Source organism: Coturnix japonica, chromosome 3, assembly GCF_054131305.1.
Source record: "Coturnix japonica strain WE chromosome 3, WE-NBRP24, whole genome shotgun sequence".
In the NCBI taxonomy this organism is placed as follows: Eukaryota; Metazoa; Chordata; class Aves; order Galliformes; family Phasianidae; genus Coturnix; species Coturnix japonica.
Genome location: NC_140665.1, coordinates 5,396,384 through 5,422,940, shown reverse-complemented (window position 1 = coordinate 5,422,940; position 26,557 = coordinate 5,396,384). Strand labels below are relative to the sequence as shown.

General features: G+C 43.7%; 1 protein-coding gene across 7 annotated transcripts in view; it reads left to right on the top strand.

Annotated features, from left to right (window-relative positions):
* MACROD2 (mono-ADP ribosylhydrolase 2) overlaps positions 1 to 26,557 on the top strand; it is a 789,463-nt gene that overhangs the window by 751,512 nt on the left and 11,394 nt on the right. For all 7 annotated transcript variants that reach the window (XM_085542412.1, XM_085542411.1, XM_085542408.1 and 4 more), the window contains one exon: positions 26,032 to 26,115. In XM_085542412.1, coding sequence (XP_085398538.1) covers positions 26,032 to 26,115 — 84 coding nt within the window. The remainder of the gene's footprint in view (positions 1 to 26,031; positions 26,116 to 26,557) is intronic.

Sequence of the window (26,557 nt, the reverse complement as noted above, 5' to 3'; positions counted from 1 at the left end):
AGGCTTGAATCCTGTTCTGGGGCGCCGGGAGCCCAGAAGACTGGAGAATCAAAGTCTTTGCAATTTCACCACTCTTTCCTATTGCCAGAAGTATGAAAAAAGCCAGATTACCCTGAAGAATGTAACAATGCGAAGCACTGTGTGTTTCATAAAAACCTGGTGTGGCTTTTTCCAAGATCAGTAATAAAATACAGCGTGTGCCAATTATTCCCTTTTTCCTACTGCAACTTGAAGTTATGTGTTATTAGGGAACACCTGAGGAAAAAAAGAAGGGAAAAAAAAGACAAGCAAAGATGCCAGTTTTTTTATATTATTTTCCAACTGCTTTAATACACCCATTCTAGTTCACAGAATAATAACGAAAATCTGTGTTTGTTATATGATTAGGGAATATTCTCAAATCCCTTTATTAAAAAGCAGGGTAAGTGGTGATCACTGACCTATTTTCTGACTAGGGAGGTGTACATGTTTTTAATATGCCATTTGGCTGCCCCTTTATGCGTATGCATAGAAATAGTCTTGTTATGTTGTAATGACCATTCATTCAGTTTCAAACAGATCAGTTTTTCTACAGGGTGGTGTACAGCATGAGTGAATACGTAGGCATTTCCTACTCTAAGCCTGCTGTCACCTCCATCATTTTTGTTTCTGACCTCTTTCTATCTCCCTACATAAAGTCATTGGATGTGATGGTTTCTCTCACTCATCATCTGCTGAAGCTGCTTAACTCTTTGGAGGACAGGTTTTCCATCAGAACACTGGAATATGAACAAAAACAGCCATTAATGTTCTGTTTACTCTTCTCCTGTGATTAGGCTGAAGTGTTTTGCCTTATCATTCTGTTTCAAACATTATTTGAACTTGACTTGGTATTTTTCTCCACCGATTTTACCTGTCACTGTGTTCTCAGCACAAAGCACAGCTCCTGGTTTCAAGAAATAGTCTTGACGGCTTCATTCTGATCACTGGAGCTATGTAAGAGTTGGTGGGCAAAAGGAAAGGGATGGAGTTATTCTGCCACTTCTGCATGATGGCTGTTGTGGCACAGTGGTACCTCTGTTGAACCTGTGGCTGGGTGGCAGTCTCTATGGGAAAAGAATATGTTTGTTTTCCTCTGGACAAGTCCAGAAGTGCAGGAACGGGTTCTTGCTCAAGTACTATCAAGGAACAAACTACTGTAATGAGCACCTACAGAAGGGGTACTGAAGCATCCCAGGATTTAGCTTACAAGCAAGACCCAGCCTGTTCAATTGGTCTTTCTCTGTGGTTGCATCCTGGCCTGTTTGAATGCCATGTTTAAAGAACTATAATAACCATCATCTTTATGTATGTATATATGTGATGTTAAAGGAGGTTTGTGAATGGACTGGAGGGATTTATTTCTTTTAAATCATTGGCAATGTGTATGATTTCCTGTGACGCCAGACTTTTGGTCGCTGTCTATTTACTTTAAGTTTGAATTCTGCTTTATTTCCATCGTAGCTGAACCCAGTTTTACTCAACAGTCTTCATTATGAGAGCAGATGTTACTTTGTAGTTGTCATGTCATCCACTCTTTACTAAACTGGGTTTTAAGGGCATTTATCCATCTCTACCATAGCAAAACAGATGATTTTAAAGCATAATCTTGGAGAGATTTAAATGTTCCAAAAGAGCTCTTCATTTTTTGCAGTTTCATTCTCAGGCATTTATGATTTGTTCATGTGTTGGTACAGTTGTAAATACTGTCAAAAGAATGACTTTCTCTGGTGTGACATTGTAGTTACAGAGAAACAAGGTACTTCTGGAAGAAGATCTTTCCTGACAAATCTGACATTTGGCAATTGTAACTGCATTTATTTTTTAACTGAGCTTCTTCTCAGTTTCAAGTGGAGATGGATCAAACATCTTAGGGAGAAGAAGAGATTTAACAAATCTTCTGTATACATCCTTAAAAGAGATGTTTTCTTTTTGTTTGGGAAGAAAAGCAAACAAATGCATGTGGGAGCATTGTGGCTTCTGAAGAGCTAGTTCAGAGGCTCCAACTCCTTTTATTCAATTCCCCCACCCCAGAATAGGAGTAAAGTATCCTGATTCAAATACAGCATGTTTGGTCTTTGATAACGACCCATACTGAATGGATCGGATGACATTTTATGGGCTGTTGCAGAGTAGTCTTGCCATAAATTTGGAATGTAGTTAAAAAATATGTTTCCAACATGTATTGATATTTGGCAGGGAAAAATAAAGGTGCACTTCTGGGCCTTTTGCAGAGAAATGCTGGCTGTTCTATGGAAACAGGATCTTGGAAACTGGTATTTAAACTCAGACGTCCAAAGCTGAGCTAAAGAGAGGGACTGTTGCAAATAGTGTTGCTGGAATTAGTTGGAAACATTCAGTAAACAGATTATGACTAGAAAAACACAAAAGTGCCTTCAATCAAGTGCTCTCAAGTTTAAGAAGTCTCCCTTTAAAGGTCTTTATTTTCTGGAGAATTTCACAGAACTCAGGTGAGCTTTGCAATTGAAATGTCAACCAAACGGGGAGCTCTGGCACCCACATTCAGCTTATCAGCCTTTTGTGGTCCATCTGTATTGGTCCAAGGGCAGTTCCATCTGTAACTCCAGTGAAAAGCACTTCAGCCACAGCTACATGGCAAAAAGTATATTCAGGTTATTTTTATGCCAAGTAGACATTGCAAAGGACAGGGAAAATAAACCTTTTAGGCTAGCAAAAGCTTACTGTTGATAAGGGAGGAATGCAATAGTTTTTTTCAAGTTCAAGACAGTATGTAGATTTTATTGAATGCATGTAAAATATTTTCTGTGGTTGTGGGATTTGGGATAGTTTTGTTTGAAAGCCGCTGAGCAGAGGTAAGGCTGATGTGCCTTGAGTGAGCTGTGTGTGAGCATTTTCTGTGCCCTGTTGGAAGATGCAGCTTGTGGATGAGGAGTGCTTTTTGGCCTATGGTTATATCTGTGGTGGCTTTGTCAGTGCCATACTGACAGGTTTCCAGGCCCTCGTATTGGTAAAGGTTAGGTGTTCTCAGCAGGTGCTTCACTGATGCAGCCCAGAAGGCCAACTGCATCTTGTTCTGCATCAACAGAGGGGTGGCAGCAGGGAGAAGGAGGGGATTGTCCCCTTTACTCTACCCTTATGAGGCCCCATTGGACTGCTGTGTCCAGGCCTGGGGCCCCCAGAAGAAGGGGGATGTGGAGTTGTTGAAGCAGGTCCAGAGATGGGTACAAAGATGATCAGAGGGCTGGAGCACCTCTCCTGTGAAAAATAAAAGGCTGAGGGAGCTAGGCTTGTTCAGCAAATGAGAAGGCTGCTGGGAGACCTCATTGCAGTCTTCCAGGACTTGAGAGGACAGGGCCCTGGGCAGCCTGAGCTGGTGAGGGGCAGCCATCCTATGTCAGGGGTTGGTGCTGGGGAGGCTTTAAGGTCCCTTCCGTCGCAGGCCATTCTGTGAGGATGGAGGACCAGCAATCTTATCAGGAAGAAATCTCGCTTGCAGGCTGTCATGACCAGTGGTGTGCACCAGTAGGAGTGCGGAGGTGCTGTGATTTTTATTTTCTGAAGACCACCTGGTGCAGCAGAAGAGTCGTACCACATCAGGCAGTGCACAGTGCCCAAAACGATGCTCCTTCCCTCCTCATGGAGGGTGCAGACCCCCGCAAACCTTCCCCAAGGGTGCTGTGTGGGTTGAGCTGAGCAACGCCGTGCACGAGCAGGATGGGGTGGTTATTACACTGTCAGCAGTCTGCTCCAGATATTGATTTCAATCTCCTTGGGGGGAAAGAAGTCTTTTTTTTTTTTTCCTGCCACAGAAGGAATCTGTTTCTTTTCATTACTCTCCATATATCAGATTCTATCCTGAGTGTATGTAAAGAACAGGTGGTGCAAGATCAATTCTAAGTTTTAATTATTTTTCATCTCTTTCAGTGACAAACGATATATTTTTTTCTGCTTTCTCTTCTAAGAGAAAGTGGAAAATGTAAGGAATTCTCAGCTTAAGCATTTCACCTGCCGTCACAGTCATTTATGTTATCAGGTTTGATGGTGGAGTATAAGGCAAAAAGGTAAAAGAATAGAAAAAATACAAGAAAACAGACTGCTTTCACAGTGATAGTGTTTAAGGTTTATTGCGTGTATCTCATTGCTTTCTTTGTGTCATTTTCAGTAATCAGAATAGAGATGTTATTATGAATTGTCATTTTTTGTTTCATTTAAAAATATAATCTCTTTGTTCCCTTTGGAAGTGTTGACAATGTGGCTTTTGTTTAGTTTAATTAACTCACGTTACAGTACTGCATTGAAACACATTCACCTTTAAATCTAATAATACTTTTTAGAACTCTTCTACATACAGAAAATAAAAAAAGATTAAATCCTCTGAGAAGCTGGAGAAGAGGGATATTTTTAATGATGTATTTTAAAGTGCCATTTACATTTTTATTTTCCAGTGGTAGGAACGCCAAAATAATATAAAGCCATAAAATTCCACTGAAAAGCAGATGCTATGAAGTCATTCAAAGTCCTCATATGTTTACAATCTTATTACATGATGTTATATGTTTTGTACTTCTGAGCTACAAGGCTTAAAGAGCTTTAAGATGCTGATAATGCCCTTTTAGCGCATGAAAACTGGAAAGATAATGGAATTCATATTTCATGCGGTGTTCAAGTCTACCAGTCTTTGGTTCTAATTCAAATCCCCTGAGAAGCAGAGGTACCTTATGCAAATGAAACACATATCTTTCAAATCATATCAAGTAGCAAGGAAAGGAATAGAGGGAGAGATTTTGACATCCGAGAAACTTCTTCCTATAGCATAATTGAAAAAAGAGAGCTTGCTGACCAAAGGCTGCAGTTTTACAGATGGCATCGTAGTTAATAATGTATCTGGAAATCAGGTTTAGCACCTTCAGAGAAATGGCACCATTGTTTTCAGCATACTGCACAGCTCCCGAGGTTTCTGATTGAGCAGTGAGCTTCATTCCCATTTGCAACAGTAAGACTTTCAGTTTTAAATTAGAGTAGATCCATCAAACCTCAGTATGATTCATTTTGGATTCCCCTCCTTTAATAAAGCTTGCCTAGGGTAGGGTACATCATGCACAACATGCCGTTCTGCCCAGGTTGTTGCACTGTATTATAGCTCTTTCATACGTGCAAGTGGCACACACACTTCAGACAGCAGAGACAGATTTACTTGGTGGGTGTGGATGTATTTTTCCCTTCTCTGTTAGGAACTTTGTCACTGCAGCTGTGCCCAGCAGTGTGGGTGAGCAGTTTACTGTGTTCTCCTATCAGAATGGTGCCATTTAGCCATTTTTCATGCTAACAGGTCTGCCCTGATGCCATCTTTCTGGTTCAGCTCTGCTCTGGTTTCTCCCCTGCTCAGCCCCATAGTGTTGGCCTTGCTGTTATGCTGTGGCTTCTCGGGTGCCCTTGCTCCTGGTGCATGGAGAGGAAGTCTGGTGTGCACAAGGAGGGCATGAGACGCTCAAGCAGAGGGAAGAAATGTCTCCAAGTTGTTCAGTGGAGAATGTAGAGATGGGGCATGACCCCAGCTGAGAGTAAATCTGCCTCTCACCATTACAGATCCTGAGCAGGAAAAACCCCACCTGGTCTCATTCAGATCTTCAAAGCATTATCCTTTCCTCATACCTATAGATATTCTCCTCCTTTTATCTGCCTGTGAGCCATAGCTTCCTGGCAGCGGCTTTTCTGTGCCCTCACCTTTTCCTAATGCAGATGGCAGGTGAGTGTTCTCAAGCAGATTTTGCCATCTGGAATAGTTTTCCTGCACTCAGTTGGCTTTCATCACATTTTACTGCCAGACAAATGTGTGAGGTCACTGCTAGTGTACCCAGCCCACAGTGTTGGCCCCAAGCTGGGCCTGTTTCTGGTCACAGTGAGTTGTCTGCCAGGGAGGAAGCTTGCATTTAATCTCACCTCCTCCATCTCTGTGGCTGCACCTATGTACTAATCGTGCTGTAGTGATATCCTAACACTGGTGCAGAACTGCGGCTCTTTGGGACTTTCTGGACTCTTCCATGAGCTCTGGAAGTCCTTTCTTGTGTGCTATGTGTACAACTGTGTCTTAATCTGCAATTAAACAGATACAGCAGAGTTGTTCTGGATGATGCATTTAGGACTGTAGCTGTAGCCAGTCTATGGGCACCGGCAATTCATTTTGTGGTTTTGCAGCCTTATTTGTGTGTTTTTTCTCCATCACTAGTGTGAAAGGCATAGCTCTGCCTGTAATCATTGGTATCACAGAGGCCAAAAACTCCTTTCTTCATTTACAGCATCCCATCAAAAAACACTCAATACCTTCATTTACTTGACAGCCCTTGGAAGATGGCGTATTTACATGTTCAGCATCTTCTCTGTCGAGGAAATCAGCAGTCGCTTACAGGCTATACTGTTCTCACCTGGACTGAAAATCAGTTAAACCACGTTCTGGATTCCGAGGAGGAAAAAGTCAATAATCTTTTCTCAGTGCCCCCTGGTTACATCTAACAGCGGTATATATAGTTAGAGGGTCAGCCTGGCAAAGTCGCTGTCTCAATGGCTGGAGAAAATTGAGCGCCCCGGTTTGTGTCTAAATCCTATCGTGGTTACAAGGTATTTCATCAGTTAAAACACACTCTCTGGGTGTGTTTGTGTGGTCTGTCAGCCTGAAATGTAGCACGAAAACATCAAATGGGCACAAATGGAGATACCTCAGGCACTTCAAAGTAAGATGTCACTGTGCTGAAAAATCGGTACCTAACTCCAGCAGCTCGATTCAAGGAAATTAAATTGGCTGATTCTTCCAGCTGTCCAGGCAGCAGGGAAGATTAGCAGGAAAGCTTGCAGACTAAGCAGGGAGGCAGTCGGTAAGGCATGTTTTAGCATCTCTCCCTCCCTGGGGTGTAGGTACCCAAGTGTGGCACCTCCATCAGCCTAAGATCCAGCCAGTCCAGAGATGGCAGAAAACCAAGCAAGACTTGCTCTTTTGGGTGTACACCAGCCACATCGCTCCTTCCTGTGCTTTAAAAGGGCTAGTAAGTTGTGTGTTTTTGTTGGCAGTGGGCCCTGGAGCATGAGAAGGGTGAAAGGGGTGTTCCCACACAGCTGCCCATGCAGGGATCTCTAGGACATGAGGGCTGGCCGTTGGCTCCTTCCAGCATGGGGTGGGACTCAGACATGGGTTTATCTCCAGATCTGTGACTTATCTCTAATGGTTGTACTGTTCTATAAAACTACATGTCTGAAAGAGATCAGAGGTGTGCTCTCATGTTCTGGGGCCTCCTCCTTGGGACAGCAGATTTTTACAGTTCTTCCTGTGTGAGAAAATGTACTAAGTCCATCTCTGCTCCTGAAGTACCAGCATCCTCAAAACTGGCTTTGTTTATCTCATTTCCCCTTCTTCCAAAGCAATAACTGCACAGTACGTAGCAAGTACAGCTGTTGTGGTCATTTTTATGCAACTGTTTGTTTTGTTAATGCTCATCTCATCACAAATTCATTTGCACATCCAGACCTGAGCCCACACTGGATGGGTGGCTCTGTGACCGTGTGGCAGTACTGCAGTGCTTGGCAGCATTGGGGCCAACTGGAGCAGAGCCACTTCTCCAGTAAGCATCCAAACATTCAGGGTTTTTTGAGCTTGGTTTTGGATCTCTTGGCCCTGCAACTCTGGCAAAGCTTGATGAAAACCAAAAGGAATGAAAAAGGAAAAAGACCTTAAAGGATATTTGTAATCATGCCTGCTTCCAGCATTACATATGATGTGGAGGGAAATAGATTTTCTGGATGCAGTTCTGCTTGCAGATCCAGCTGGCTCTTGAAGTAAGTGAGCATGAAAAGCAGACGATAAGTACGTATATATCCGGTACCTATCTGAAGGAACTGAAGTTATCTTAGAAACTGATATATACAGAGATCACAGCATCTGAAACTCTTCCCTCTGGCATTAAATGCAGCCAATGTTTAACAGTACTGAATAAAAAATGTGACAGTTTTAGACACAGCAGCTCTTTCCAAGTGAACTTTCAGGGAGAACCTAGAGGAGAAAAATGTACATTGAGATTTGGCCGAAGAATAGGGTTAATGCCATTTGTCTGTATCAAAACCGCTGCAGGATATTGAATGGCTGCAGGTAGTCAGGGGCTGGGTTTTATATCTGATCCTGTGGATGCAGGATGCAGCGCAATGCATCAGATCCCTGGTAACGCTTCCTTCTTTTTAATGAGACCTGCCATCCAAGGATGGATATAGCGTGCTCTTGTGCAGCTTGCGAATCTGACTGGTTCACAGCACACGGCCAAAATAATTGAAGGAGAATCTGTGTGTGGGAGGAAAGGAAATCAGCCGCACGTAGGCACATCCCAAAGCAGGAGTTAGTGAAGTGCTGCTTTTTTGCACGAGTTTGGCCACGGTTTCTGGTGTCACGAGCAGCTTGCTTTTTGCTGGCCTGCACCTGTAGTCAGCCACAGCCGCATCCAGCTCATCTGAGCGGAGAAGTCGGGGGGAGGCTCCTCGTTTGGATCACACCAGCACTTTCGCTGCTCATGGTTGACAAAGCCGTTTAGCACAAAGATGGCTCAGATATTGCTCCGGTGTGCAAAGTTTGCCCTCTGATGAACGCTGCGATTTTCTATAGCCGGTCTCGGAGATGGGAAAACACAGATGAGCTTTACCCAGGCCTGAAGAGGCTGGAACACATAATCTGCTTGCCATATTGATGAAACACCTGGGGCATTCATTCTGAAGCCTAAACGCAGGCTGTTCACCTGGACTGCCAAGTACAACAGAAGCTTCCTTCTGGCTGGCAGGGTGGTATTAATTTAAACAGAGCACCATCTGCAGGGCCTTGGAGAACAGCAGATCGGAGAGGAGAGGCAGGGAGGTTACTGGAAACAGGCTCGTTCAGATCTGAGGGCCTCACCACCCCTGTCCATTACCTATCATTTCTAATTAGCAGACCTATCTTGGGGAGAGCTGCTCCGATTCACTTTCTTGCAGATGCTTTTCTTGCTAAGAGCTGTTATTTTTGCTGAGCCTCCCAAGCTTATTTTGCAGGCACTGGGAGCAGTAATGGTCTCAATGACCCAGTAATTAAAGGAGTCCTGTAGCTCCTCGCCCAAAGAGCTGCCCCTTTGTCCTTCCTCTTTCTTCTCCCTGCAATGCCACTACCAGATGGTCGGAGGTTTTTCACCCCTTCAAAAGCCTCGTGTTTTTCCCATCTCATCAAGCATGTCTCAGCCATGCTTAATTAGCTTAAGGCTTTTCAACCACCCACCCTACTCCCCCTCCCGACTTACCCCCCAGGAGATCAGTTAAGGACCTGAACAATTTCAATAAAGAGCTTGGAAAGCAAATCCTCAGAGGGGAAGCATAGCTGCAGGAGGATGTAATATTAGTGGTAGGGGTCAGTCGTTCATTCTTTCTTCTCCCACTTCCATCTGTCTGTCCGTCCTCCCTTCCACTTATCTTCCCTTTCAGAATACCTGCAGATGCCCTTTGGTCCTTGACAGTGCTTGGGAGCATATAGTGGCTGGTGGTGCTCACCCTGAGGCCGCCAACAGAGTCCTGTTGCTTTTAACCCGTTCCAATTAGGAAGCTCTGTTGAAGTCCTCCTTGAATAGGAAATGGCAAACATAATTAGCTAACTCATGTTAGGAGGCTCTTGGGTTGGAGTATTTTGGTTTAGTTTGTTTTGCTTTATTGCCTAATTCCTTGGCTGATTTGAAAGCAGCTTTATTTACAGATCAGAGCAGTTGAGATGAAAGCCTGGTTAATTAAGAGAAAAAATAAATTTGCTTCTTGCTTTATGTTTAACGTAGAACAGCATTTATTTCTGCATTGTCACATATGCACTTTTATTATTAATCTTCAAGCTTTAGCTGTACAACTGTAGATGAGATTTAGGAAGAAAACAAAAACTCCTTCCCTTCTTCCTTTCCTATAAAGCAATAGAGAATGCTGCTTAAGCATGTGAAATTCAGGCTTTGTGTGGTACATAGGATATCTCAGAGGTAGCTGTGGACAATTGCCATGCAATTGAATACAGCATCTTTTGTTCTGTGCATACAGGCAAATGAGAGCACCCAGCCGTCATGTGTTTGCACCACAAGAATTAAATACCAACTAATTCAGCCACCTTGCAGATAAACATTTAGATATAGTTAAAATGGCTAGCTGTAAATGCAACAAGCTAGCTGTGAATGATAGAGAAATATGGGAGGGGGGTTCTTCACTCATATACAGCAATTTTCTTCCAACACTCCCTATCAGCTAGACTGAAATGCTGTGTATGAGGCGAGATTGAAAGGCTGTTCTTACACTACTGCAAATCTTGGTATTTTTAAGGCACCGAGGGAAATAAAATGCAAAGAGCACACTCTAAATGAATGCATGGTGCAGCACAGGAAAGGCCTGTAACATCACTGCCTCTGTGGGAGTAAGTGGGGCTGTCACTAAAGAGGAGCGCAGCTCCCCAGTGCATTGGCACTGCTATTTACAGACCAGTAATCTTTGAAGTTCTAACTGGCCTTTTTTTGTGCATGTGTAAGAGCGATGCTGCATTTTTTTCTTTTATATTTGTTTTCTACCATAATACGTGTTGGTATTCTTATGATGGTTGCTGCCTAGTTGAGATCCTCTGTGTAAAGGATAACAGATGAGTTATGTGACCTGACATTCTCCCTGGGAATGTGCTTATAAAGAAGCAAGCCAGTGGCATTTCTAAGTCTGCTTTTAAAGTAGTTGGCTATATACTTTGTTTATCATAATTGCTAGGATGTGCCATTTCTCTGGTATTTTGCACCTTCTCTTAATTGACTCGGAGGCAGAAAGCCTTTGGGCAGAGACCCTGGGACTCAAAGGAGAACAAAATGCACCACTCGAGGCTGCTCCACAATCCCCATCCTGTGAGAAGAGCTTGAAGCAGTCAGGTTTGCTGCAGGCTGTGGAAATGAAGTGAGCTCTAACCCTTCAAGAGCACCTGTAACAAGTACACGTTGCTGGGCCCACTTGTCAATTACTCTGCTGTTCATCCTCTCTCTACACTGTGCCAGGTGGTGGTTTGAGCACTGCAGAGGAAACCAGCACAGTAAGTGGCTGCCTTTGATGGAGGTTTCACATCCTGCTAATTGAAATCTCTGTTCCTTCCAGTTGCATATAACCTTGTAGCCTCCTAGCTCCTCCGTGTCTTTCTGTGCATGTTTCCTGTGCATGTCTGTTAGCGTGGCTCCATGCAAGCTAGCAGTGACCAATGTGAAAGGTTGTCCTGGAGATGAGGCACTAACTGGAGGGCTTCCCCATCACTCAGTGAGCAGCCCCTCTACTTATACCCTATGTCTCCATGTGGGGAGCAGTTCAGAGCCTGGCTGGGAGCTGGAGGAAGGGCCAGCAGGGCAATGCTGCCTTGCTTTGCTCAGCTGAGGACAGCAGAGAGGCCACCACCCAGCAGCACCCAGAACCTTCACAGCAAGGTTAGCAAGAGTTTTGTTTTTCTGCAAAAATACTTTGTCTTTGATCAAACCCAATGTATCTTTTTCTACATTTCACTGGTTTCTTGTTTCTGGAGACTTAACAGTTTCGTGGCTACAAACCTCGCGTGCTTAAAGCGATCGGCCCATCTGCAAGAGGCTGTTTGAAATAAAAACAGCTGAGGAGGAAAAGAGAAAAAACATCGCCGCCGCCTTTCCCAAGGCCTGACATTCAGATTGCTTTTGCAGTGCCCCCTGGAGGGATGGCCTTTGGTTATAAGCTCCACTACATCACTGGAGAGCTGGCTGCACATGACCACGATGGCAGCCCTCCAAAGACTGAACTTTAATGATGAATGCCACGAAATACTGCTACACAGGCTCACTCTGGGGAAAGTAATACTGTGTACAGTGTGTGATCTATGTCACCTGGAGTCTTTATCATTTCTTTCAGCTATTTGCAGAACTCTTTCGTGTTTGGGCTGTGGAAGGAAAGCATTAATTCAGGGTTAGTAAACATGAAGATAGGAAGAAATAAAATGAATCTGCACAGTTAAGCTTGCTATAGCAAATATACCTTGAGAGAGCAAAAAGATGCTGAGCTGAACTTAGCGAGCTTTAATTTGGGTCCATTTTCATTATACTTTCTTTTGTACCATAATTGGTGTTATTAAGCAGTCTCCTGGGCTATGAATTACTACTATAGTAAGGAAATGAAACAACTGAAGAATTTTGCTGACTGGGAACATGCAGAAGGAGAAGCAGGGCCTATTTAACCGTTATTATTATTAATGTCATCTCCAAGCGTTGTTAATATCATCATTACTGCCATACAGCCATACATCAGAGCTCCCTCAACTTGAATTGGTGATCATACTGTGAAAGGTGCTGTGTGCTTAGGTCTCTATCTAAAGAGCATACAGCCTAAATCGTATATCATGGCAAGCTTACCAGCACAACCAAGGCATCCGTTTGATGGATTTCCAACACAGTTGTGTTGCTTTTTTACATGTATTGTCTGCAACCACTTAGATTCCTCCAGCTCCTGCTGGTTAAAGAATTAGCTTTGCCTTGCCAGAGAAACTGTTGCATGAATGACCAATACACACCTGTCAGTGCTTCCTGCTAGCCAGGCAGAAGCACTTTTCTCTTAGACTCCCCTCCATGAAACATTCTTACAAAACAAGAGAAAAAAGGACTTGCTGTCTTTTCAATTAGGATTTTTTTTTAATTATATTATATTTTATTTTGTTTTATTTTTTAACAGAAATCTGAAGGCTTCTATTCATCCTTCTATCAGTCAAGAGTTCTCTGCTGCCAACCCTTCCCCAGAGTGTTAGGGCTACCCAGGAAATACAGCGTTCTGTTTCCATGGGAAGTCTTTACTCCTAATACACCTAGTTTTTCTGGCAATTCCAATTCCATTGCCATTTTATCTACAGCTGATGGTTAGACTTGATGATTTCAACTGGCTTTTCCAACCTAAATGATTGGATGGTTATAAATAATTTTGGCAGGAGCCATCAACATTTCTCTGGCAACCTTGGGCTTTTCAGGCTACTTTTGTATGACTCCCTGAAAACAGAACAGTTCCCATAAAACTGTCTGCTCTTTGAAAAGAAAGGAAAAAATGAAAAAGAAACCTGATAGGGGAAGAGATTTTGTTAGAAATATTTTGATCAACTCCACATGTGCCTTTGCAGCCAGCTCCTTTTGCAGCAGGACCACCCGCTGCATGTGGGATGCAGCAGCTCCAGTGGCCTCGGCGCAGCCTCAGGGTTGCTGCAGGTATCCCAGCCAACCTCCAGCTTCTTTCCAAGCCAGGCACTCTCATATGCTGTGGCAGCAATAGGCAAAACAGGCGGCACCTCTGCTTCCTGATGCAGTATGATGTGGAGGCTCACCCTCTCTTTCTCCATCCCCGTGTTTGAGGTACATTTGAAGCTTGGGTAAGATTTTAGTTTTGTTCTGTTTTCTCATTTTTGCAAGAATGCGTTTCTTGAACAAACACAATGTGTATAAATACAGGCTGGCTTCCACTGTGCAGATCCCTTTTCAGCTGTAGTGCACAGTGCTTAAGTCAGGGTCAGCCTCATCAAATGGTTTCAGCAAATTACAGTGTGTATTACCAGGATGGGGAATCAGTGGTACTCAATGCTTTCAGTCATCGTAAGATTTTCAGCCAGCTCCAGTCATTGTTGTGGATATGCCATTGGAATCAAAGCAACTCGTTAAGACACATAGGTTATTTGTCCCCCTCACCACCGAATATACACAACATCTGTTCACTGAAAGGCCACAGACTTCTAACTCAAAGCACAGCTCATTCAGAGGACACATTTTAGGTGCTTATATCAGATTAGTAACTAAGTAGGCAAAATATTTGGTCAAGATTTGCTGTGAACTGAAAACTCTCTTGGCAAAGACTACCTGTGTTCTATGTAGCAGGTCCTTCCTTTAGTGAGTTTGTAGTATTTAAAATAGATTCAATGTGAAAAAACCAATCCAGGACATTTATTTTGTTGCCCAGCTCTCACAGTATACATAGAGACATCTTGTGAATGGTTGTGAAAAGAAGTTGTCTGAGACTCCTCAGACTGTTTGTCAGGCTGAAGGTTTTTAGTGCACTGAAGTGTAGTAAAAAATGAGAACTATAAAGCAGTATAACGTGGATTGTCTAGACCTTTAAACCTACTCAGGAAATCAAGATATATATGTATTTTTAAAGAAACTCAATAAACCTTGTTTTTAGGATTGTGAAATCTGCTATTGACAGGGCTGAACATAAACATGGTTCAAGGCCAGTGACTTAATTCTAGGTGACACCACTCCTAATCCTTTATAGCCAAATCCTTCAGTTTTATCTGCGGCTCTGGGAAAAGGTCTGTCAAGGCTGAAGTCACTTGCACGAGGGGATTAGCAATTTTTGCATTCTTTTGAAAGCTTCAGTAATTCTCTTGAAAGTAACAGATGCCGAGGCATTTGTGGAGACTGTGGGCAGTGGCAAGCCTTACACTGGCCTGCAAATTCTTTCAGACCTGGACCATGAGAAACAGCACACATCTGAAGCTTCTAATTCCATCCTTTGTGCCACGTGTGCCAGCAAAAGCTCTGTGATATCCTCTGTCTGTGAGTAATCAAGGGGAGGAGAAGAGGGGAGATGTTCCTTCTGATTGACCCAGGGGTGGAATCACTCTATCGGCTTCTTTTTTTCTTAGTCTTGGAATAGTTGAAAGCTGTATTATAAAGTGGCTTTGGGCATCTGCGAGTTCATGAGCTCAGAAGGTCTTCGTTAGAAATAAATCATAAAACATGATCCAAATCCAGCCATCTGAAGGAGTTTAGCTGGAGGAAATGCTTTTAATATGTGCACGTCATCTTCCTTCAGCAAGACAAATGCCTGCCACTGTCAACTGCTAATACAATTATTCTCTTCTGGCTTAATTGGTAGAGGTCTTGACTTTGGTGCTAAGATTGCAAGTGTAAGCCTTTAAGTTATCAGGCACCCTGTAACAGGAGGATGGCATTACAGAAGGGCTAAGCACTATAATGCACCAGCCTGGGTTTCAGTACTTTTATATGGTATTTGACATTTCTGAGCATCCTGGGGTACTAGCTGCTGTATATTGGCTGAACTTCAGGACATCCCACTGCAAGGAACCCTTGTTAGCCATCAGTTATTAGGAGGATGTGGGGAGATGTTACAGACTTGCTCAATAGCTTGGAGGAAAAGTATAGTTATCATATTAGACTTGAGAGTCTGCCAATGTTCATGATAGACACCAGTTTTATTAGCAGTTCTGTAAACTGTTGAGGGAAAATGAAGGCAAAAGCCAATTTGATGACTCTAATGTTGCTGAGCTCTCTAAGCACAGGCCATAGAGGTGGTGTCATCTTCTGTGCAGTGAGAATTGGTACTGGATTCATGAATCCAAGCTTAGGACCCCAGATAGATGGCGTGGTTTTTACGGCGCACATGCCAACCATGCTGTGAAATGACACCCTTTGAAGCCAGTTGGAGCTGCTGGGTGCTTGGAGCTTTTGGAAATGAGGATCTAAACTCCATTTTAAAGTGTGCCTGTCTTCAGTCTCCTGATTCTGAAAATACTGACCTACGTCTGCTGCTGTCTGGAGCAACCTGCATGGTAAAAGTGTGTTTGATGGAAAGAAGAGAGATTCTCTCCAGTGATAAAGGGAAAAATCCTCGTCTATTTGAAAGCATATTCTCTCCCAATGAAGGGCATTGAAACAAAAATGAAAGTTTGTTCCCCCTTTTTTTCTTAAAGACTTTTGTTCATGCTGTGTATTATGTGGTTTGTATCTTTGGCCTGCAGTTTCTATTTTGTGCCTGGAGATATAGTATGACTTGGAGGAATCTTTAATATCTCAGAGTGCAGTCAAGATTGCTGAGGAGAAAAAGCACCACCAAAGCTTTCCAAATGAGTTGCTCCAAGTCTTACCTAAAGTAATTAAGAAAAGTCAGTAATGCTCTCATCCTTACCCAACGTTGGTCTGGCTTTCCATTTGAAGTTGCTTCCTTTTGATATGAGTACATCTCTGATATGTGTGAAACCCAGAGTAGATTTCTGACCTTTTTCTCTCTTGCTGGTCAAGTTGCCAGAACAACCAGTAACAGCAGAATGGGCCTCTTCCAGCAGTGGGAGTAAATCCATAGGAGAGGACTGGGAGACGATAAGTCCTCCAGTATTTCTCCTACTCTGCAGTGGTGAGCTGTAGACCTGGTAGATCATTACGTGCCAACAGTGGTAGATGTCAGGGTTTATGAACCTGACTGAGGACCTCTCTAGAATGATTTCCTGTGGCTGTAATGTGTGCTGCTGGCTTTTTCTTACTCACCACTTGTGAGTCCTTCTGAACTGTTCTGAAGAAGAAAAGCTGTATCTCATAATCAGCAAGCTCTTCCTTAGGACTATCTGCTTCCCACTTTTTTCAGGGAGCTTAGAAGAAGCAAATTTCCCTTCCTCTTCTAGGTGTCATCACACTCCCTCACAGTCTTCAGGGTCTTCTCCCAGCCTTTGCTATAGCTAGAGACGAAGGCAGGAGCAGCATGGGGAACAAGTCTCCCAGAAATCAAGAAAAAGGCAAAAATAAAAGAAAGAAAAAGCCTCAGAATACTGACTTACTGGAGAAAGAAATGTTCGACTGAAAGCAAATAATCCAGACCCCTGTTTTGCAAAGCTGAGGTCAGTTGAGAAGTACTTTGTAGCTTTTTGGAAGTGGGAGGATTATAGCTGTTAGTATTCTTTGTGTTATATTATCTAAATGTAAATGTCTGTCTCTGATGTAGCATCCTAGTTAGACCCTAGAATTTATGAACTAAGGGAAGGATGAAGCATGAAAAAGTTGTGAAGAAAATTCTGCAGCTCTGTCTTTTTGTAATTCTTGCTGAGAGCTGGTATAAATGGAAGACAAATCAAAGGCAACAATAGCACCATGCATTTTATCTCACACACTGTGATGCATATTAGTGTTGTTTCCCATTGTGAGCCCAAAAGAACATTTACAATTTTAGAAAATACTGCATAATGACTCTCCGCAAGGAAGAGAAGCCAGCATATGACTGCCAATACTGACACTTGCTTTTTGCTGGCCTGCAAAATTCTTCTCCTAGAGCCTCTGAATAGAAAAAAATTCCAACCCAGCACTGTGAATTTTAAGTTCTGCCCTAAATTTTCTCCCTGAAACGGAGTAGATATAGATGTGGTGATATTCTATATCCGGTCTTTGATCTTGCCAGGAAATACAGCTCATACTCATCATCATGTGGCAACGCTCCTCTAAGGTGTGGGTAATACCACCCAGGCTGGTGGATGACTCTTCCAAGGCAACCCACAAAAGATTTCTGTTCAGTTTTGCTTTTTAGTGTTTTGGAAATGTTCCTGGCTTTGTGGGAGGAGGGTGAATGTCGGGAGGAGTGAGTATTTTGTGTATTAAACACCAGCAATGCTATTGTGGTCTGGTTCCGTACCTCCATCACTCCCCAGAATGTCAGTAGTAAAAGCTGAGTTGTAAAACATGCCATTGAAACTTGTGGAAATGCTTGATTGCCACCACCAAGCTAAAACACCCACAGTGGCAGCTAGGCTGTTCTTTTAGACTTGTCTCAGTTTGGGCATACGTAGCATGCAGTTCCCTCTAGCAGCACTGTGTCTTAGGGATTTTGATCCATTCATGGCTTGCTTCTATGCAGTCTGAGTTAAAGGGAGGATGAGGTCATTCCCTGCTGGCATGGGACAGTCAGATACAAGCCAGCTTTTGCTCTGATGTAGCAGTGCTGAGCTGAGTGCTGAAATCCATAGGGCCCGTGCCAGGTGACACAGGGAGAACTTGAACTCTTCTTCAACTCCTGGTGGCCAAATGAAATCAGGAGGTGACAGTGAGTGGGGGATACATCCCTCCTTCCTCTCCAGAGTTAAATCTAAGGTGTTTCATCTTTGCTCCTTCCTTCCCACTGAAGCGGCCTGGTGGGCTTTATCTTATAGTAACATAAGTTCTAGATATTGCTTATTTATCTGAAACAGTCCTCTGCTGAAAGCCAGGCACCAACAAATTCAGCATTTAGTACAATAAGTTCCTTTGGAATGTGAAATACTGTGATGGGAATGTAAGCACCCCCATAATAACAGCTAAAGAGGCAAGTGCTGAATGTTGCTTTCAGTATTAAACTGTGCCTGAGTTGACCTGGAGTTGTCAATTAGAGCAGGACAAGAACATCAGTCACTTCGTTATTAGAAATTAGAAAAAATAAAATAGAAAAGCAAAAGCCCAACAAGGAATTACTCTGGCCAGTATTGTTAAAGATAATAAAAAGTGTTCTTACAAATATATGAACAGCAAGAGGGGAGCCAAGGAGAATCTCCTGCTTTTTTTTGGACATGGCAGGGAATGTTATCACACAGGATAAGGATGAGGTTATCAGCGTCTTTTCTCTTTAATAATCAGGCCAGTTATGCTCAGGGGGCTCAGCTCCTTGAGCTGGAAGACAGGGATGACAGGAATACATCTTCTCTTCCACAGAGCACACGATGCTCCCCCAGCAGAGTGAGGAGCATCACCTTCAAAAACACAGCCAGCACTGTCATCTGTCACCGGGCTGTCCCCTTCTTTATTGAGGGAAAACAACCCCAAGCCATTTATCTAAAATTTCATACTGCCCTTGATCGTGTGTGTATATGTGGTGTTTAAACGTCTGTTATGTTTTTGAGTCACCACCTGGGTCCAAAGCAACACAAACATAAACAGGTGAGGATTTCAGTAAGCGAAATGATTTCTTTAAAGCGGATTTGTGTTGATCACCATATAGTTTTAAAAGCCTCAAACAACAACGACAACAACAAAACCACAACCTGGATACATTTCTTCAATTGTTTTTGAAAGGTGATCATCACTGAGTGCGTCTCTTGGTAGGGAAAAAAAATATGATAAGTATCACCTGTGAAGTCTTTGTGATTGAGTGCTGCCAATTACCACTTTTTCTTTCCAGCAAATGAGTTTCATATTCTGTTCGGCTTAATTCTAGGAAGCTAGCAGGCTTATGAAATTAAAACAGAGTGCTTGGCTGGGTCTTGATAAGCTTTTGGAAATGGAAGTGCTCTTTCCAAATAGCAAGATGTTTCAGCCAGGTCTGATGTGAACAATACCTCTGGTTATCTGCGTTTTTAGGAAGTGGTGGTTTGGGGTGGTGGGGTTTTTTTGGTACATGTGTGTGTTTTGCCCTTTTTCATGCAGACTGCTACGTCTTTGCATCACCAAATGTTTGAAAATTACAGTGTGCCTGCAAGGTACCATCCATTAGCAGAACTTTGCTGAACTTTCTTGCGCTCTCGTCATTGAGAACATTCTGTTCTATTTTAAGCCACCGAATTTAGGTTGGGGTCTGTGGATAAATAAAAGGAAAGCGTCTCTTTCTCTCCCACACAGTATTCTGTTACTGTTTTTCAGGTAAAACCATACACACTGTATTTACCCTTCTGCTGCTCTTCCCTGCCACTTTGAAGCTCATTCTTCACACACTTGGCAATAGTCTCCTTGAAAAGGAATTGAATGGAGTATTTTCCTGGGCTCTTCTTTGACTTAGCAGTTATCTCTTTCAGAAGCAGTGACCCCAGAAGTAAATGTTTGCAGTTGTAAGGGTGAGCAGCCCTTGCTGCGCTTTATCAGAAACTTGGGCAAAGCCTCCTTTTGTCCTGTGCTCACAGTATGATTTTCACCATGTTGTCTTCTTCATTGTAGCCACGGTTGGAGACTTAAAATATATGGGTGCTTGCTTGTGAGTTTGGGTATATTAGGAGGGGATTTTTCTCTCTTCCAGCTCTTGAGCAATTTACTGTTTTTGTCTTTTCACATTCTTACTCCCTCCTCTCGCCCCTTAATATGATTCAGTTTTCCAGTAATTATCCTTGCTGTTCGCTTGCAGTGCCTGCCTGGTGCTGCTTAGAGCTGAGGGCTCACATGGTTTCTTCTGTTTGGGGTGGCTCCTGTAGAGGGGAAACCAAAATTTCTTTACCGTTTCTGAAATAAATAGCGTGCTGCTCTGATAAATCCGACCTGCTTATGAGATCCAGGACCTCTTTGCTTTCACAGTCTATTGCTTTGCTGCAGTTGCATCAGGATTATTTGAAATGCTCAGAAAGTACAGTGAATGCAAAATTGAAATGGAATAGAGGCACAGTATGTGCTGATGGAAAATCCAGCAGCAGGGTGAGCTATTCAGTTGTTTGTGATGGAGGGGAAAGCAAGGCCTGTGAATGCTATTGGGCACCTGGGTCAGCTCTTCAAAATGAAGGATTGCATCCTCACTCTGGATTAGTGGTGCAGAGAGACATTAAACCTGCTCTACAAGGATAGCTGGAGACAGACAAGAAGCATGGCAATATGCGTGGTGGGTGTGCAGGAAAATGGTATTGCTATGAGTGTGGATGTGCAGCCATCATTTGGGCAGCTGGTGGTTGTTCCAATGCTCGAGGAATAAGGGGCATTCTGCCTACCCAAACATCACTTTTGCCCCGATGGAAGCCCAAGATCAGAAGACCTGGGGAGTTCCTCTGGTTTATGTAAAATGATGTGGCCATTCCTTGCACCCATGAGTTTTTAAGCACCAGGAAGCCAGAGGTGATCAGGAACTGAGACATGTAACTTGTGAATTTGGTAAGCAGTTACAAGTGACAGGGAAAATAACAGAAAGGGAAAGGAAGGTAAATAATGCTGTTTCTAGAGAACTCTGTATTCAGAACACCTACGCTTTTCATAAGACCACTGAGCGTGCTGTCTGCCTCATTTACAGACAGGGAGATGGAGCGCAAGAGCTCTGAAAGCAGTTCGGGCCAGGTAATCTGCTAGTCTGAATACTACCCGGCAACATTTTAGTTGTGTTAACAGTCAGCAGTCAAAGAATTCAATTGAAAGCCTCTGGGTGCTCCATTTCAGATATTCCCTGCTGTAGGGTTCTTCTTTGATGAGAGGTTTCACAGAAAGAGCATCTGGAAAACAGCAGCGTGGCCTCTTTGTCAGAAGAGAAATTCAGAAAGGCCTTTTCTGCAAACGATATGCCCTTGTATTCATCAAGAGCCTGCTGTGTGCAGGTCTATCCCGTTGTTACAGAGAGACAAAAGAGACAAAAAGCTCCTGATGGGCATTAGCGACTTTAGAGACGCCCAATTTGTATGGGTCTTATGGACCAGATTGCTGAGAGACAATCCTCCCCACACTCCCATTCTCACCTTTAGGGAAAAAGAGGCATAATGAGATTTACTAAGAGTATATTTAATAAAGAACCGATAAAGGACAGGGATAAGCACTTCTAAGACACTTTTAAATCACGTTTTAAAAGAATTGCTGTTCAGCTTGAGCCTGGAAATAACAGTGCCTTTAGGTACAGATGTGTGCACAAACACAGAGCTGACGCGATGCACGCTGCGCCGCAGGGACGGGGAGCCTCATCGCTCTGCTGCACTTGGAGACAGAGCCAAAATGCCGCAAGGGAGGGTAAACACTCGATTTAATGATGGAGGGGCTGCAAATCCTAACAGCGGCATTAAGAAATGATGCTCGGCTCTTTCCAGTGCCTGGCAAAGCTGGCTTCCCAGCCAGCACTCCTTCCTCTGACATCTTGAGCTTTCTTTTCATCTCTGTGGTGCCTAATTGCCAGGGAGTTTTTTGATCAAGGTAAAAGATTCCTGATTGAACAGATGGAGACGTTTGTTAATGAAGCTGCACTGAATAGTGCCTCAGACTTGTACTCGACCCAGACGTCATGGAAGGATGGCGAAGGGGGAACTGCCCCCAGCCTTCAGAATAAGAAAATTACGCAGGGCTGTGGCTGCTGTGGTTTAGAGCCCCGAGAGCAAGAGGTAGGGTACTTCTGCATGTAGAAACATGGAAAAATGCAGCGTGAGTCTTATTTGTGGGGGTATTTGGTGTGGTCAAGAGGGGTCAGGCAAGCCGGATGGAGGTGGTGAATAGAGCAAAACCAGGTTCTCTGATTCCTAAGTGAAGCAGCGTTTATGCTACCAAAACGCAGCAGTAAACAAAGTACATGAAGGCTTGACAGTAACATTAGCAAACAGCTACAGTGAAATGGCTGGGAAGGAGGAAAAAGCAGCCCTGGCTATTTGCAGAGAGGGAGAAGTGGAACTGGTTTTGACAGATAAGACAATGCAGCTCTGGGTCACAAGAGCTTTGTCTTTGGTTTTTGTTGCTGCAGATTGAAAATGGTGCCTTCAAATTTTAACTGGAGAAATTCAGATTTTAACGAGCCCCCATTTCTCACTGTCTCCCAATTAGGAGAAGCATATTTACAGTTAAATGTAGAATAATAAATTTAATTTAGTGGCTGTGTGTTGCGGAAATCTGCATCATTCAAAATAGCCACAGTGTAATTTACATATTACATAATCACAGAGGTGTTTTTTCAAGGTATATAACCAGAGTAGAAGTGGCTGCTAGACAAATAGCTTGTGAATAGTGAATTTCCCTTGGTTGCAAATTGTCCATGGGCAAAAGAGCATCTTATTGGAAATCCTGTGTCATTACCCAACAAATCTGTTGTGCAGGTATTTTTCAGAAGTAACAACATTGCCATTTTACCTGTATAAAGAACAGTAGTAGAAGCCTTGGACCGCTGTGTTATGGCTAACTGCATTTCTTCAAGAGTTCAGAATGATCCTAAGGCATGGAATTTGCTCTTAGTTACAAGGCTTCTAACAAACACTGGGGATTTTTATAAGATCCATGTTATCTCGGTGTTGCCTGATTGTCCTGGAGGGACTCATTTATGCATGAAATCTCATTTTTCTGTTTGTCTTAACGCTAGTCCATAGTACTATAGCTGGAAATTCACTGTAGAAATCCAGGTTCCTGCTCAGGAGCCCAGAGGCACCAGGAGGGCTGTGCCATCAGCACTCCATCTTCCCAACTGCCTCCATCCAGCAGCAAATCAACCCCCTAGAGTCAGGCAGCTGAGCACAGAAACCCAGTGACTCATTGGTTCTGGAGAGACTTGATGTAGGATTGTGCTTTGAGTTACCTGGGAGAGGAGCCTGCCTCTTTCTCCTAATGACAGGGGCACTCTTCAGCACACAGCAAAGCCTTGCTCATGATCAGGTAAAGATAAGTTGTATGGATTGCCCTGCTTTACAGCTCCTAAACCTGCATCATTGCTGGCGTATAGGCATAAATCTTGTGCAAAAGGAGGAGTTACATGCTTGCTAATTTATCAGGAGTGTGGAAAATGGATAGATATCTGACCTCTCTGTTCATCTTCATTTTAATTTTGTGAATTGAATGTGAATTTGGAGTTGTGTTTCTCCAGAGGAAGAGCAGTGTATTAGCTCTAACTGCGTGGAACTACCAATAGACTGTGAATGTAGAGAAGGAAAAAAAAAGATAAAATAACAGGACAGAGATTTCTATCTGCCTGGTAAATATTTGTCTGGCATGCATAAGAAGGCTGGGAGCACCCTTGCCTGCCCTGGCATCCTGCTGTCACTGCTAGCTTTGTAAGCAGCCCACAAAGGGCTGGGGCAGTGAGCTCTGCCAGGAGCACAACTGGCTTTAGTAATTGGAACTGAAAGCAGTACCTCCCAGGCTCCCTCCAGTTCTATGGTGCCCCAGGACCAGAAATACCTTGCTTGTTTGTGCTCGAGCCTGTAGCAATCCACAGCGGGGATGGGGAAGGCCTCTGGAATGAATGGCCTGTCGCTGCCATGCTGGTTTTTTTCAGGTCCTGCTGTTAATGGGAAATGGGCTCGTTTCTGTGATGTGCTCAGTTTTATTGCACAGCAGGGAAGAAGCTTTGCACATCGTGCCCCTTCAGCATGGTGAAGTGTTGCTGTCCCCTCCTGTAACAAGAGCTAGGGAAGAAATGAAGATTTATGTTTGCACAGGTTGAAAGTCCAAAATCAGCTGGTAGAGTGCACAAGCACCCTCCCATGGTTTGCAGTGGTACACAGCTTTGTGAAGGTCTAAAATATCTCCTGCCTCCTTCGTCCCTGAACAATGTGTCTCACGATCCTTTTCTTGCTGACAATCTGCAGCAATCAACATATGCCATAAAAAGCACAATGTGGCCATAATCCAGTCCCTGAAGGGATGGCAAATCAGTTAAGCAGACTCGGAAGGAAGGGGAAGTGTAGGACACATGCTAGTTTTCTTCTGACAATGTTCATAGCCCTCAACCTTATGAAAAGCAGTTTTACAGATTTGCTGCAGCTGTTGTTGCCCTTTGGGTCTCCCTTGAGGGCTGCCCACCCTGAGGCATTTTGTGTTGGGGGCCCTCGACACCTTCTGCTTTCAGCAGCCTCAATTAGTACGAGCGTGCACACACCAACACGAGTGTGCACAAAGTGCTGTGGCTTTAATTAGGCTCTGTCTTCAGCTCGCACTGTGCCAATAATGCTTTGCACCTGTCAGCTGCATGAGGGATTTCTGAAGTGGAAAGAGAGAAGCTTTTCGGCAGTGCAGTGAAGCCAGGCGTGCTGGCTAGTTAAAGGAAGATCTTGGGGTAGGGCTGGGAAATCTGGGCAGGCATTGAGGAGCTGCCAGCCATGGAGGCAGCTCGAGCTGCTAGAGGAGCTAGGAGCCCAGATGTAACCTGTCACATCACATCCACTTCGTTTGGTTCATAGACGGTGCTGGAGAGTGGGCAAAGCCTGATCCACTGGCATCATCTGCCTGCAGGAGAGCACCCATATTTAGCAGGGGTTCTGAATCCCTGCAATAAGCACACAGGCATCTCAAAGGGAGATGCTGTGTTCATGGTGAGGTGGTGATTTTCCACATTGTTGTTTCTCATACCAAGCTCATGGAATAGCAGCACACATGGGACCTTCCTGTTAAAAGGGCAGGCAACATCTCTCACTGTAGCATTGCCCATCGTGCTTCCCTCTGCACTCAGTGAAACAGCAAATTGGGACAGTTTGTGTTGGTTTCTACATTTGCTGGGCCCTCGTTTTAGCATTTTAATGCTTGGTAGAAGTGCAGGTAGAGTGTGCTTGAAGTTGCCTGTAAGAGCAGCATCACCACCATAGGGTGCACAGAGAGGGCTGACATCTCCGCCACAGCACCTGGGCTTGCAGATACAATCAGAAGGAAAGCATCAGCAGGAAATACATGCTTATGGACAAACGGAATGGAGTGCACTGAAGTGCATTTTATATAAACACCCTCAACCCATACAGAAAGGTGTCTGTGTTACTTAGAACGTTTTACATCTGTTGCTGTGGAGGTAAATCATTTCCACTCATGAGTAAACCCCACACAAAATGTTTCAGTCCTTCTACGCTTTGCTGTCTCCTCACAGCTCCCCCAGTGTCTTGACTGCTTAGCAACCCATAGCTTGGCATCCTGGAACTGGACTGCAGGGCAGGGCAGCAGCTTATGGTGGCCACAGTAGCGGAGCATTGCTCTGATGGAAATGAACTACAAACTGGCATCTTGGCACTCAGAGTGGCAGAGTATCAGGAGCACTGCGTATGAAACAGCAAAAACGCTTTTTCCTCCCCATTTCAAATACTGTTAAGAGATTGAATCTAAGTTTGCAGACAAGCCTGAGGCAGAAGAGATAAAAATGTTGAGTTTCAGCAATAAAGTGCATTTTCCTAAATTCAAATTCTAGTTTGTGTCTGACTATGGGTATGTTTGAACTCTCACTGTATCTATTTATATTCTGCTAGCTGGAGAAGCTCGTAAGCGTGATTAGGTCCCCATCACATACTGCAGTTTATGAGCAGAAAGGCTTCTGTGAAAATGCTGAGGAGAAGAACAGCAGGGAGACAGGAGCACACACTGCGATGGGGTTTTAACAATCCTAGTTAGAAAGGAGTGCAGATAAGTGCAAGTATTTAAGCAGTTATTTCCAAACCACACTCCACCCCTCATATCCCCTGCCCTTTCCTTAGAAAACTGTCTTTTTACAGCAGCACAGTCTATAGAGGTAAAAGCATGCCATAAGAAAGAAAAATACAGGAAAGAATAGGCATACAGACTTTGGGCATTATACATTAATCAGGTACTTGAGTTTCAGTTTTTCTCCTTTCACTTACAGGGATGCAAGAGCAAGAGGAAACTTCTGCAGAGCCTATGAAGGTTGATGTTGCATGTGAATCAGCAGAAGCTTCAAGAAATGACGGTTTGTTGTTCTTACATTTTCATTGTCATAGTGCACAAATAACATGCCTTCCTAAGGTTTGTCTGTATGCTCCCTTACCCTCCCCAAATAAGAGTTCTGTTTATTATCTCTTCAACTGAGATTTCTGACAACCAGCACTGTGCCCTGTGGACAAGAAGGCCAATGATATCCTGGGGTGCATTACAAAGAGCATGGCCAGCAGGGCAAGGGAGGTGATCTGATCCTCCTCCTCTACTCTGCCCCAGTCAGGCCACATTTATGTGTTCAGTTCTGGCAGTTCAAAACAGACAGGGATCTCCTAGAAGGAGTCTAGCAGAGGGCCACAAAGGTGATGAAGGGCCTGGAGCATCTCCTTTGTGAGGAAAGGCTGAGAGACCTGGCTGGGGCAATACAGACTGGGGAAAAAAAGACTTAAGCCCCTTTCATACCTCTGCTTTACTAA